Here is a 13,896-nt window from a genome sequence, read left to right as displayed (position 1 = left end):
TTTTTTTTTTTTTTTTTTGAGACGGAGTCTCGCTTTGTTGCCCAGGCTGGTGTGCAGTGGCACAATCTCGGCTCACTGCAAGCTCCACCTCCCGGGTTCACGCCATTCTCCTGCCTCAGCCTCTCCGAGTAGCTGGGACTACAGGCGCCCGCCACCACGCCTGGCTAATTTTTTGTATTTTTAGTAGAGACGGGGTTTCACCGTGGTCTCGATCTCCTGACCTCGTGATCCGCCCGCCTCGGCCTCCCAAAGTGCTGGGATTACAAGCGTGAGCCACCGCGCCCGGCCCTAACCTTCTTACTGTATTTAAGCCACAGTCTTTCAGGAATTGGCAAATTTAAGAATATTACATTATATGTATATAGAGAAAGTAATTTCTAAACCATTTATTTCTTGTTATATAATAGTTATACTAAATGTTTAGGTGTAGAACACTAGATTTTCATTACTACCTTTTCTTCTTTTGTTTAGGTGGATATACTCGCTTGCAGGGGGGTCGCTGGAGTGATAGCAGAGCCCTCAGCTGTGTAGAACGTTTTGACACCTTTAGCCAGTACTGGACCACTGTGTCTTCACTTCATCAGGCTCGAAGTGGACTGGGAGTAACAGTTCTGGGAGGGATGGTCTACGCTGTTGGAGGTAATAATAAAAATGTCTTATTTTCTTTATTAGTCTTGTTGGCTATATTCTAATGTGCTTTATGATTTATATGTTGCTCTGTGATATACATATATCTAATTGTCCTCAATAAGTATTTACAGAAAGGAAGGAAGGAAGGAGGGAGGGAGGGAGGGAGGGAAGGAAGAGAAAGGGAAGGGAAGGGCAAGGGGAAGGGGAAGGGCAAGATGGTGAATATTTCATATCAGATGAATACTGTGATTTATCACAAGCCAGAATACTTAGGTTTGGTTTTAATGAAAAATTGTGGCAGGGTGCAGTGGCTCACACCTGTAATCCCAGAACTTTTGGAAGCCGAGGCAGGCAGATCACTTGAGTTCAAGAGTTTGAGACCAGCCTGGGCAATATATTGAGACTTTATCTCTACAAAAAATTTTAAAATGAGCCAGATGTGGTGGCACATTCCTGTAGTCCCAGCTACTTGGGAGGATGATGTGGGAAGATTGCTTGAGCCCGGGAGGCAGAGGTTGCAGTGAGCCATGATCATGCCACTGTACTCCAGCCTGGGTGACAGAGCAAGACCCTCTCTCAAAAAAGAAAAGAGAAATTGTTTATAGAATATGGCACCTGCCTGGCGTAGTGGCTCATGCCTGTAATCCCAGCACTTTGGGAGGCTGAGATAGGCAGATCACCTGAGGTCAGGAGTTAAAGACTAGCCTGGCCAACATGGTGAAACCTTGTCTCTACTAAAAATACAAAAAAATTAGCTGGGCATGATGGTGGGTGCCAGTAATCCCAGCTACTCAGGAGGCTGAGACAGGAGAATCATTTGAACCCGGGAGGCAGAGGTTGCAGTGAGCTGAGATCGCACCATTGCACTCCAGCCTGGGCAACAAGAGCGAAACTCAATCTCAAAAAAAAAAAAAGTGGCATCAAAATTTAGATCAATATTTATGATAGAATTTTTTGAAATTCTGAAAGCTGCATTATGATTCATTTTTAATAAACCAAGCGGTATGTATACTGGATACTTAAAAACCAAGTCAACAAAATAGTAGGATATATTTCTTGGTCGAAATCATGGTGTTTTGTAAAACTATTTTTATGAATTATTAAATAATAAAGTAACTGGGACTATAGGCATGCATCACCATGTATGGCTCATTAAAAATTTATTTATTTATTTGATATGGAGTTTTGCTTTTGTTGTCCAGGCTGGAGTGCAATGGCTTGATCTCAGCTCACCACAACCTCCGCCTCCCCGGTTCAAGCGATTCTCCTGCCTCAGCCTCCTCTATAGCTGGGATTACAGGCATGCACCACCACGCCCTGATAATTTTGTATTTTTAGTAGAGACGGGATTTATTCATGTTGGTCAGGCTGGTCTCGAACTCCCGACCTCGGGTGATCCATCCACCTCAGCCTCCCATAGTACTGGGGTGACAGGCATGAGCCACCATGCCCTGCCATTTTTTTTTTTTTAGAGATGGGGTCTCACTATGTTGCTCAGGCTGGTCTTGAACTCCTGAGCTCAAGTGATTCTCCTGCCTCAGCCTCCCAAAGTGCTGGGATTACAAATGTGAGCAATGGCACCCAGACTGTATATAAAAAAAAAATTGTAATTATTTTATTTTTATTTTTATTTTATTTATTTATTTTTTAGTGGGCCAGGGTTTGGTGAGCCATCCCCACCCAAAAATTTTATAAATATTTTCTGACTATGGTACTGTCAGTTTAAATTATGGCGATATAGGGACTATTTGATTTTTATCTTTACTTTGGAGGGTATATAACTCAGAACTATTTATTAAATCAAGAAATGACATGTGCATCAGAAAATTCCAACAAAGAAATTAGAATTTTAAGCAATAACTTACTGTCTGCGTAAAGAACACAATTCTGTATAGTCTTTGACTACAACTTTAATAATTCCTTTTATGTGTCTTTTGTCAATTATGCATAGTTTTATCACTTGAACTCTTCTGTTTAACCTAGGGTCAGAGGTCCTTCTGTGACACTTGCATATGTATTATTCCCTCCCCTGATACCACAGAAGTGCTTACAGAGGCTCTTCAAAACTGCTATGACTTCGCTAGCTATTAATACTGTTAACATTGCTGTCTTAAGATATTCCTTAATATATAACTTTTAAATACTTTAAAAATTATAAAAGTAATTCAGATTTGTTGTAGAAAATTTTGCTAAAACAGAAGCATATGAAAAAGAAAATTTAAATCCCTTATGCCATAATCATACCACCCAGAATAATCACAGTTAACATTTTGATTTAGTTTCTTCCCGATACATACATATCTGGGTTCATATTCTAAATATTGGGTTTTTAAAATTAAGATATAATTCACATACCAAAATTCATCATTTAGAGAATATAGTTTAGTGGTTTTTAGCATAGTCATAAAGTTGTGCAGTCGTCACCACTATCTCATTCCAGAACATTTCATCACCCCAGAAAGAAACACTGTACCTGTCAGCAGTCACTCCGCATCTCTCCTCCTAAACCCTAGTAACCGCTAATCTACTTTATGTCTCTATGGCTTGCCTATTCTGGACATTTCATATAAATGGAATCATATAATATTGTGTCTGACTTCTTTCACTTAGCATGTCATAACACGTATCAGTACTTCATTTCTTTTTATGGCTGAATAATATTTCATTGTGTGGAAAAAGCATATTTTGTTTATTCATTCTGTAGTTGATGGACATTTACATTGTTTCCACTTAATATTCAAGTAAAAGTTTGTGTGTGGACATAAGTTTGATTTCTTTTGGGTATATACTTAGGAGTAGAATTGTTAGGTTATATGGTAACTCTATATTTAACTTTTTGAGATATGTATTGTTATTAACTTTTTCTTTTTTTGCTTTCTACTTACATAAAATACTTATTTTTATTTTTATTTTATTTATTTATTTTTTGAGATGGAGTCTCACTCTGTTGCCCAGGCTGGAATGCAGTGGTGTGATGTTGACTCACTGCAACCTCTGCCTCCTGAATTCAAGTGATGCCTCAGCCTCCCGAGTAGCTGGGATTACAGGCATGCACCACCATGCCCGGCTAATTTTTGTATTTTTAATAGAGATGGGGTTTCGCCATGTTGGCCAGGCTGGTCTCGAACTCCTGAACTCAGGTGATCCACCCGCCTTGGCCTCCCAAAGTGCTGGGATTACAGGGTGAGCCACCACCCTGTATTTTTATTTTTATTTTTTGAAATAGCCTGTCGCCCAGGCTAGATGGCAGGGGCTCAGTCTCGGCTCACAGCAACCTCAGCCTCCCAGGTTCTAGTGATTCTCCTGCCTCAGCTTCCCAAGTAGTTGGGATTACAGGCATTGACCACCATGCCTGGCCAGTTTTTTGTTGTTGTTGGTTGGTTGTTTATTTTTGTTTTGAAACAGAGTCTCACTCTGTGCCAGGCTGTAGGGCAGTGGCGTGATCTCGGCTCACTGCAACCTTTGCCTCTCAGGTTCGAGTGATTCTCCTGCCTCAGCCTCCCAGGTAGTTGGGATTACAGGCATAGACCACCATGCCTGGCCAGTTTTTTGTTGTTGTTGGTTGGTTGCTTATTTTTGTTTTGAAACAGAGTCTCACTCTGTGCCAGGCTGTAGGGCAGTGGCGTGATCTCGGCTCACTGCAACCTCTGCCTCTCAGGTTCGAGTGATTCTCCTGCCTCAGCCTCCCAAGTAGCTGGGATTACAGACACGCACCACCACGCCCGGCTAATTTTTGTGTTTTTAGTAGAGACAGGGTTTCACCATGTTGGTCAGGCTGGTCAGGCTGGTCTAGAACTCCTGACCTCGTGATCTGCCCGCCTTGGTCTCCCAAAGTGCTGGGATTACAGGCGTGAGCCACCACGCCCAGCCAGATTTCTTCTTTCAAGAAGTAACTTTTGGCCGGACGCGGTGGCTCACGCTTGTAATCCCAGCACTTTGGGAGGCTGAGGCGGGCGGATCACGAGGTCAGGAGATCGAGACCACGGTGAAACCCCGTCTCTACTAAAAATACAAAAAATTAGCCAGGCATGGTGGCGGGCGCCTGTAGTCCCAGCTACTCGGAGAGGCTGAGGCAGGAGAATGGCGTGAACCCGGGAGGCGGAGCTTGCAGTGAGCCGAGATTGCGCCACTGCACTCCAGCCTGGGTGAGAGAGTGAGACTCTGTCTCAAAAAAAAAAAAAAAAAAAAAGAAGTAACTTTTTAGATCTTTAGTCCATTTTAAAAATTGTCTATTTTGTTGATTTGTAGGTGCATCAGGGTTCCCAAGACCACTCCCAGTTTTAGTGATTTGCGAAAAGGACTTACAAGATTTAGCATGTAATTGTATCCACAGCTAAGATTTATTATAGTGAAATGTACAAAACAAAATCAGCAAAAGGAAAAGGCACATGTGATGAAGTCTGGAAGGAACCAGTTGAGAGCTTTCCAGAGTCCTCACCCAGTAGAGTCACACATGACATGCTTAATTCCTCAGCAATTAGTTGTGACAACATGTGGGAAGTGTTGTCTACCAGGGAAGCTCATTAGAGACATAGTGCCCAAGGTTTTTGCAGGCAGCTGATCAGATAGCCTCCTTCTTCCTAGCACATACCAAAATTCCAGACCTTCAGAATGGAAGCGTGTGTTCAGCATAAACCACATTGTTTGTACAGTTTAAGCACAGTGAGCCACTCTTACCATTTTGGGAAAATTTTGTACCAGTGGAGGGAATTGTTAACCAGCCATATTCCCAGATTCCAGCAAAGGGTCAACCTTCCAAGTAGGCCTTTCTAAGGACAGGCATTTTTAGGCCAGCTATGTTAACTATTTTCTGTACAATAGGAATTTTGTTTATATTCAGGATTCTAGACCCTCATAAAGTCATATATGCTATAAGTATCTTCTACTGTGCTGCTTCATCTTTTATTCTCTTTATGGTATCCTTTGATGAACAGATATTTTTAATTTTAGTGTAGTCAAATCTTATTTTTTTCTCTTTATTGTTAATGTTTCTTGCATCTTCTTTAAGACATCTTTCCCTATTCCAAATCATAAGGACCTATACCTTCATTGTTTTATACAGTTTTATAGTTTTTCCATTCATATTTATGGCAGTAATCTACCTGGAATTGAGTTTTTATGGATAATATGCGGTAGGGCATTAGTTTCCTCCCAATGTATAATCAATTATCCTAGCATGAAAGATTGTTGTTTCCCCACTGCTCTGTAGTGCTAACTCTGTCTTCTATCAAGTAATCTTATAGGTATGTCTCTGTTCCTAGAATTTCTTTTCTGTTCCATTAGTCTCTGTCTATCCCTTTCTTAATTACTATAGCTTTGTTATATGTCTTGATATATGATGGGACTGTTTCTCCTTATTCTTTTCCAAGAATGCTTGGCTCTTCTAGGCCCTTTGTACTTCCATATAAATTTTAGAATCAGTTTGTCAAGTCTATTAAAAAATGGATTTTTTTGATTGGGAATACATTAAATCTTTTTTTTTTTTTTTTTTTTTTTGAGACGGAGTCTCGCTCTGTCGCCCAGGCTGGAGTGCAGTGGCGCGATCTCGGCTGGCTGCAAGCTCCGCCTCCCGGGTTCACACCATTCTCCTGCCTCAGCCTCTCCAAGTAGCTGGGACTACAAGCGCCCGCCACCACGCCCGGCTAATTTTTTTGTATTTTTTTTTAGTAGAGACGGGGTTTCACCGTGGTCTTGATCTCCTGACCTCGTGATCCACCTGCCTCGGCCTCCCAAAGTGCTGGGATTACAAGCGTGAGCCACCGCGCCAGGCCGGGAATACATTAAATCTATAAGTCAATATGAGGATAACTATCATCTTTACATTGACTCTTTTTTTTAAATACAAAAATCTTCATGATACATTGACTCTTATAATTCATGAACATTATTCATCTCTTCATTTATTTAGATGTTCCATAATTTAAAACTTTAAATAAAATTTATAGATGTTATCCATAGAGGCGTTGCATAATCTTTGGTTAGATTTACTCCTAAATATCTTATTTTAAAATTCTAAATTAGCTGGACATGGTGGCACATGCTTGTAGTCCTAGCTACTTGGGTGGCTGAGGCAGGAGGATTGCTTGAGTCCAGGAGTTAGAGGCTTCAGTGAGCGATGATTGTGCCACTGTACTCTAGCCTGGGTGACAGAGCCAGACTCTGTCTCTAAAAATAAATAAATAAATAAATATCAAAAAAATGAAAATTTGGGTATCTTTTTAAATTTTTTTCATTTTCAGGCTGGGTGCGGTGTCTCACACCTGTAATCCCAGCACTTTGGGAGGCTGAGGCAGGCGGATCACGAGGTCAGGATCTTGTGATCCTGGCTAACAAGGTGAAACCCCGTCTCTACTGACATAGTCTCTACTGAAAATACAAAAAATTAGCCTGGTGCGGTGGCAGGCGCCTGTAGTCCCAGCTACTCGGGAGGCTGAGGCAGGAGAATGGCGTGAACCCGGGAGGCGGAGCTTACAGTGAGCCAAGATTGCGCCACTGCACTCCAGCCTGGGTGACAGAGTGAGACTCTGTTTCCAAAAAAAAAAAAAAATTTCATTTTCTGTTTGTTGTTAGAAAAGGATTACATTAAAACTCAAATTGTACCAGGGCCAGCCACTCAAACTAATATGTGAAAAAAATATAGAAGTGTTAAAATTCAAATTGTATCCTAAAACATTACATGGATTGTTTGGTTGTTTTTTTTTTGTTTGTTTGTTTTGAGACGGAGTCTCGCTGTGTCGCCCAGGCTGGAGTGCAGTGGCGCGATCTCGGCTCACTGCAAGCTCCGCCTCCCGGGTTCACGCCATTCTCCTGCCTCAGCCTCCCGAGTAGCTGGGACTACAGGCGCCCGCCAACACACCCGGCTAATTTTTTGTATTTTTAGTAGAGACGGGGTTTCACCGTGTTAGCCAGGATGGTCTCGATCTCCTGACCTCATGATCTGCCCGCCTTGGCCTCCCAAAGTGCTGGGATTACAGGCTTGAGCCACCGTGCCCGGCCGGATTATTTGATTGTTTGGGTGGTAGAAATAGATAATAGGAAAATGCCTCTGTTTCATAAGTGGGCTTTAATAAATGACAGTGCTCTAGATTCAAAATACTGCTTGACAGGCAAATGAGAGTTAATGAATAGTATAAAATCAGACATAATGGTTGAATTTTTGACAATAGGGAATACTACTGAATATTGTGTTATGGTGCTAGTCTATTGGCATTACTAAACTTTCTAATATTTGTCTCTTTTATTTAACTCAGGTGAAAAGGATTCAATGATTTTTGATTGTACTGAATGCTATGATCCAGTTACTAAACAGTGGACAACTGTAGCTTCGATGAATCATCCCCGCTGCGGCTTAGGAGTGTGTGTGTGTTATGGGGCTATCTATGCTTTGGGTAATTATGCTGTTCAGTTTAAAGATAGCTAATATTGTTTATGTATTTATTTTTAATTTTCATTTTTGTGGATATATAATAGGTATATATATTTATGGATACACATGAGATACAGGCACATAATGCATAATAATCACATCATGTAAAATGGGATATACATCTCCTCAAGTATTTATCCTTTGTGTTACAAACAATCCAGTTATACTCTTCTAGTTATTTTTAAATGTACAATTAAATTATTGACTATAGTCACCCTGTTGCACTATCAAATACTAGGTCTTATTCATTCTTTTTTTTTTTTTTTTTGTATTCATTAACCATGCCCACCTCCTCCCTCCCCACCCCCACTACACTACCCTTCCCAGCCTCTGGTAACCATCCTTCTACTCTATCTCCATGAGTTCAATTGTTTTGATTTTTAGATCCCACAAAGAAGTGAGAATATGCAATGTTTTTAAAGGTAGCTAATATTATTTAAATTATTGGGTTCTGATGACTTTGGAGATGTTCTTTCCCTCTTTTTAGCTCTTTACATTCTTTTTTTAAAAACCAACCGGCTTTAATCTGTATACTCTGGAGGCTGGGCAAGGTCTTAGGGGAAGGTGTAGGTAGGAGTCAGGGGGTCAGGGATTGGAGGGGGTGCTCCTGGGCTTTCCATCCTAAGGAGGCACTCAGGCGGGGGATGGTACAGGAGGACCTGAGCACCTGCAGGGCAGAGCCTTGTTGGGCAGATGCATCAGTTCTTGGGCAGATGGTAGATGCCTGCCTGGCCAGTTGGCTGGCTGACCAAACTGCTAGTCACACACATTCTTCTGCAGGTATCTCTGGAGCTACTGTATGCTGTAGATGCGCTTGCCAGCTCTTTAAATTCTTATTCTCAAAATTGTATTACTGGAGATAAAATATAGATGAGACATCCAGTGAAGTACTTTAGCTGAGTAGTTAAATCTCATTATTTTAATTAAGTGTATAACATTTTTACCACCCTGCATAGTGGCCTAATTATGTCTAATATAAGAAAGCACATGCCAAAAAATTAAATATATCACAAGGAAGTTCTGTACTATATTATTTTTATTCTTGTAGATGTAGTGAATGATTATGAGCAAGCTATTTTACTTTGTCTGTGTAACAAATGTTACAATCAAGGTTGTTCATAAGGAAAGTTATAAGTTGACGTAGCTCTCAGCCTCCCCTATTTTCTCCTTGTTACTCCTTCTTCAGTTCACTGTAACTCAGTGTCTTCCCCTCATCCAAACCTATTGTGGAAAAAATAATCAGTTACCTTAAGGTGAATTTAATCTATTATATTTTATTACCTCCATAAGTATCTGCATTTTTCAGTTAATTGTGGGAAATAATATTTTCAATTTTAAGAATTGGAGAGTGCTGGCTGGACATGGTGGCTTACGCCTGTAATCCCAGCACTTTGGGAGGCCGAGGTGGGCAGATCATGAAGTCGGGAGATCGAGACCAACTTGGCTAACATGGTGAAACCCTATCTCTACTAAAAATACAAACAAAATAAGCTGGGTGTGGTGGCGGGCGCCTGTAGTCCCAGCTACTGGGGAGGCTGAGGCAGGAGAATGGCCCCGGGAGGTGGAGCTTGCACTGAGCCTGAGCCGAGATTGCACCATTGCACTCCAGCCTGGGTGACACAGTGAGACTTCATCTCAATAAAAAAGGAATTGGAGAGTGTTAAGAAAATGTTATTGTGGGGATAAGGGGCCTTTTTGAAGTTTCTGAAATTACACCAAATACACGGTATACTCTGATTAGGCTTGGAGCTGGCCTTGATTAGGATAAACATTCTAAATAGCCAGAAGTAATTTCAAAAGGTAGTTTTGCAAAATACCATCTTTTCCATGCAATATATTGAAGTTTTGGGGCTTTTGTTGTTTTGTTTTAGTCTTTAGTGAAAAATAGGGAGTTAAAAGACTTGAATTCCTTTTTTTTTTTCCTCAAAAGAGCATCAGTTATGCAAAGGACTTGAGTTATACTCGTGGTCAAATTCTAACTTTTTCATGGGATCATGGAACAGATAACCTCTTTGGTTCATGTGATATCTATAATATGAAGTATTTGGTTTAGATGTTTTGTAAGGTCTTTGTCACAAATAAGAATCTTTTATCCCAGAAACAAACATTTTTCTATTTCATAACAGGTGGATGGGTTGGAGCTGAGATAGGGAACACCATTGAACGATTTGATCCTGATGAAAATAAATGGGAAGTAGTTGGTAACATGGCTGTGTCACGCTACTACTTTGGGTGCTGTGAAATGCAAGGTAATCACTTTATAAAATATTTTTCCTCAAAATGTAGTTCTGAAAAACTGTTCGAGTTTGAGGCCTTATTTTCACAAAAGTATATTTTAAGTCTGTTAGTATTGAATGACTGATACTAGCAGCATAGAAGTTCTGCTTTTTACCTCCTATCATTGACTTTTATTTCTGAATTGCTAAAATAATTGATTTTTTCAAAAATAAACAAGGCTAGAATTAAAAATTTGCAAGTAAGCAGAAATATCTGACTAGCACAATAAGCATTTGAAGTGTTATCTGTTATTGTATTTTCTCTCCCATGAACATCTAAGTAAATATTTCTAAGTAGGGAGAGAGTATCAGAAACAATTTTTGGGCGTGATGGCTCATGCCTATAATCCCAGCACTTTGGGAGGCTGAGGCAGGAGGATCACCTGAGGTTAGGAGTTCGAGACCATCCTGGCCAACGTGGTGAAACCTCATTTCTACTAAAAATACAAAAATTAGCTGGGCATATTACTATGCACCTGTAATCCCAGCTACTAGGGAGGCTGAGGCAGGATAATTGCTTGAACCCAGGAGGCGGAAGTTGCAGTGAGCGAGATGGTGCCACTGCACTGCAGCCTGGGTAACAGTGAGACTCTATCTCAAAAAATAAATAAAAATAAATTATTTTCATGGTCTCTATAGGCTTCTTTAGCGTTTTTTTTTTCTACAAAGTACATTGTGATGCAGCTCACATAACATGTAATCCTGTGACAGATTTAAAGGATTCTATGTTGCATATTAAAGTGGTATACAAACATTATTTTAATTGTCTGCTATACTCTGAGAGGTAGGTAGTAAGCTGTTTTAACTAGAACCTGATTCTCTGTCTAGGATTGGAGAGCTGATTTATATGCACCTGTGGAGAAGGAAGCAACTTTCCCATTGTTGTATGACAGCCTAACCTGCTCAAGTTCTTTCTACTTTGTGGTTACCTTCTCTGATTTCCATTAGCAAATTATGCGGTGCAGACTATATCTTACTGTTTAATATTATATTGTCTTCTAGTTGTTTTATATTTATTATTTTTATCATCCCATCTGAAATCATAGAGCTAGCTAGAAAGGCATCTTTGAACTTATCTATGTCAACTTAAGTTATAGAGGAGGAAGCTGAAGATCAGGAAGGTTGTGAGTTATCTTTTCTCATAGCCAGTTACTGGCAAGGCTGGAACTAAAACCCAAGTTTACTATACTAACATTTAGCCCACATTTCTTTTTTTTTTTTTTTTTGAGACGGAGTCTCGCTCTGTCACCCAGGCTGGAGTGCAGTGGTGCAATCTTGGCTCAGTACAAGCTCCGCCTCCCGGGTTCACACCATTCTCCTGCCTCAGCCTCCCGAGTAGCTGGGACTACAGGCGCCTGCCACCACACCTGTCAAATTTTTTGTATTTTTAGTAGAGATGGGGTTTCACCGTGTTAGTCAGGATGGTCACAATCTCCTGACCTCATGCTCTGCCTGCCTTGGCCCCCTAAAGTGCTGGGATTACAGGCGTGAGCCACCGCACCCGGCCTAGCCCACATTTCTTAAAATATAATTCTTTGTAACTTCTCACTTTAGAAGATGAAGTACAACACTAGAGATTCAAAAATAATTGTAGATTGCCAGAGTTTATAAGGAAATTTTATGTAAATTACATTATATTTTACCGTAGTAATTTTTTTTTTTTTTTTTTTTTTTTGAGACAAGGTCTGGCTCTGTTGCCCAGGCTGGAGTGCAGTGGTGCAATCTTGGCTCACTGCAACCTCTGCCTCCCAGGCTCAAGCCATCCTCCCACCTCAATCTCCTGAGTAGCTGAGACTGCAAGCACACACCACCATGCCTGGCTAATTTTGTATTTTTTGTATTTTTTGCCCAGGTTGATCTCAAGCTCAAGTGATCCGCCTGCCCTGTCCTCCCAAAGTGCTGGGATTGTGAACCACTACGCCCAGCTGTGTACTGTAGTAATTGATTCTGATATCTTAATTTAGCCACATACTATTTAAATTTAAATTCCCTACTTTATGTCCATCTGAGCAACAAATAGGCTGTCACTAAAGAGAGCCATGTAATTCCCAGTTTAAGTGCATAACATTTTTTAGGGAAAAAAAACCCATGTTCCTTTCCTGTTTTATCTATGGGTGGATCTGGAACCTGAGATCACCAAGCAGACAATTAGATAGAAAATCCTTAGCTGACAGATTATTTCAAGTTCTTTGAAAACTCAATGCTATTTTAAATTAATTGCACTAATTTTTTGCAGCTTGCTGAATAGGTGATAAACTTGACAAAGTTGATTTTCTCTCAAATAATATTGTAAGCCCTAGATTAAGCATAGCATTGGCATTGGAAACATAGATCACAATCATTACTTTTCATCATTATTTGTATCTCACTATCTGTAGCATCTGAGCAAAAATATTCCACTTCCAGGTTTAATTTATGTAATTGGGGGCATCAGCAATGAAGGAATAGAACTTCGTTCTTTTGAAGTCTATGATCCACTTTCTAAGCGTTGGTCTCCACTTCCTCCAATGGGAACCAGGAGAGCATATCTTGGTGTGGCTGCACTCAATGACTGCATCTATTCTATTGGAGGATGGAATGAGACCCAAGATGCTCTTCATACTGTAGAAAAATATTCCTTTGAAGAGGTAGGTTGGATGATTTCAGATATTTAGTAACCTGGTATTCTTTTAATGTCTGTAAGATCTATGGTGATGCACTCTTTTTCACTCATGATGTTGATCATTCGTGGATTTTTTTCCCTTTTTTCTTTCCAAAGAAGAAACTTTTGGTGTCATTGCTTTTTTTCTATTGTCAATTTTCTGTTTTATTGATTTCTGTTCTTATTTTTCCCTTTTTCCTATTTGTTTTTGATTGAGTTTGCTCTTCTTTTTCTAGATTATTTATTTATTTTTTAATTTTTTAAGAGACAGGGTCTTGCTCTGTTGCCCAGCTGGAGTGCACTGATATAATCATAGCTCACTGTAACATTGAACTCCTGTCCAGTTAATTAAAAAAAAACTTTTTTTGTACTGCTGGGTGTGGTGGCCCATGCCTGTAATCCCAGCACTTTGGGAAGCCAAGATGAGAGGATAGCTTGAGCCCAGGAGTTCAAGACCAGCGTGAACAGCATAGTGAGACTGTCTGTATAATAAATAACAAAATTAGTTGGGCATGGTGGTATGCACCTGTGGTTCTAGCTACTCAGGGGGCTGAGGTGGGAGAATCACTTGAGCCTAGGAGGTCAAGGCTACAGTGAGCTGTGATCAAACCATTGTGCTCCAGCCTCGGTAACAGCGAGAGACCCTCTCTCAAAAGAGTAATTTTTTTTTTTTTTTTGAGATGGAGTTTTGCTTTTGTTGCCCAGACTGGAGTGCAGTGGCGCAATCTCGGCTCACTGCAGGCTCCGCCCCCGGAGTTCATGCCATTCTCCTGCCTCAGCCTCCTGAGTAGCTGGGATGCGACTACAGGCGCCCGCCACCTGGCCCAGCTAATTTTTTTTTTTTTGTATTTTTAGTAGAGACGGGGTTTCACTGTGTTAGCCAGGATGGTCTCGATCTCCTGACCTCGTGATCCGCCCGCCTC

The 13,896-nt window shown here is 40.6% G+C and overlaps 1 protein-coding gene across 1 annotated transcript in view; it reads left to right on the top strand.

Moving 5' to 3' along the window:
* IPP (intracisternal A particle-promoted polypeptide) overlaps window positions 1-13,896 on the top strand; it is a 59,396-nt gene that overhangs the window by 22,757 nt on the left and 22,743 nt on the right. Inside the window, exons 4-7 of the mRNA XM_058442797.1 lie at window positions 472-639; window positions 7,881-8,018; window positions 10,183-10,305; window positions 12,739-12,959. Coding sequence (XP_058298780.1) covers window positions 472-639; window positions 7,881-8,018; window positions 10,183-10,305; window positions 12,739-12,959 — 650 coding nt within the window. The remainder of the gene's footprint in view (window positions 1-471; window positions 640-7,880; window positions 8,019-10,182; window positions 10,306-12,738; window positions 12,960-13,896) is intronic.

This window comes from Hylobates moloch, unplaced genomic scaffold (assembly GCF_009828535.3).
Source record: "Hylobates moloch isolate HMO894 unplaced genomic scaffold, HMol_V3 SCAFFOLD_8, whole genome shotgun sequence".
Classification (NCBI taxonomy): Eukaryota; Metazoa; Chordata; class Mammalia; order Primates; family Hylobatidae; genus Hylobates; species Hylobates moloch.
Note: the sequence above shows the minus strand (reverse complement) of the source record. Positions and strands in the feature narration are given on the sequence as shown.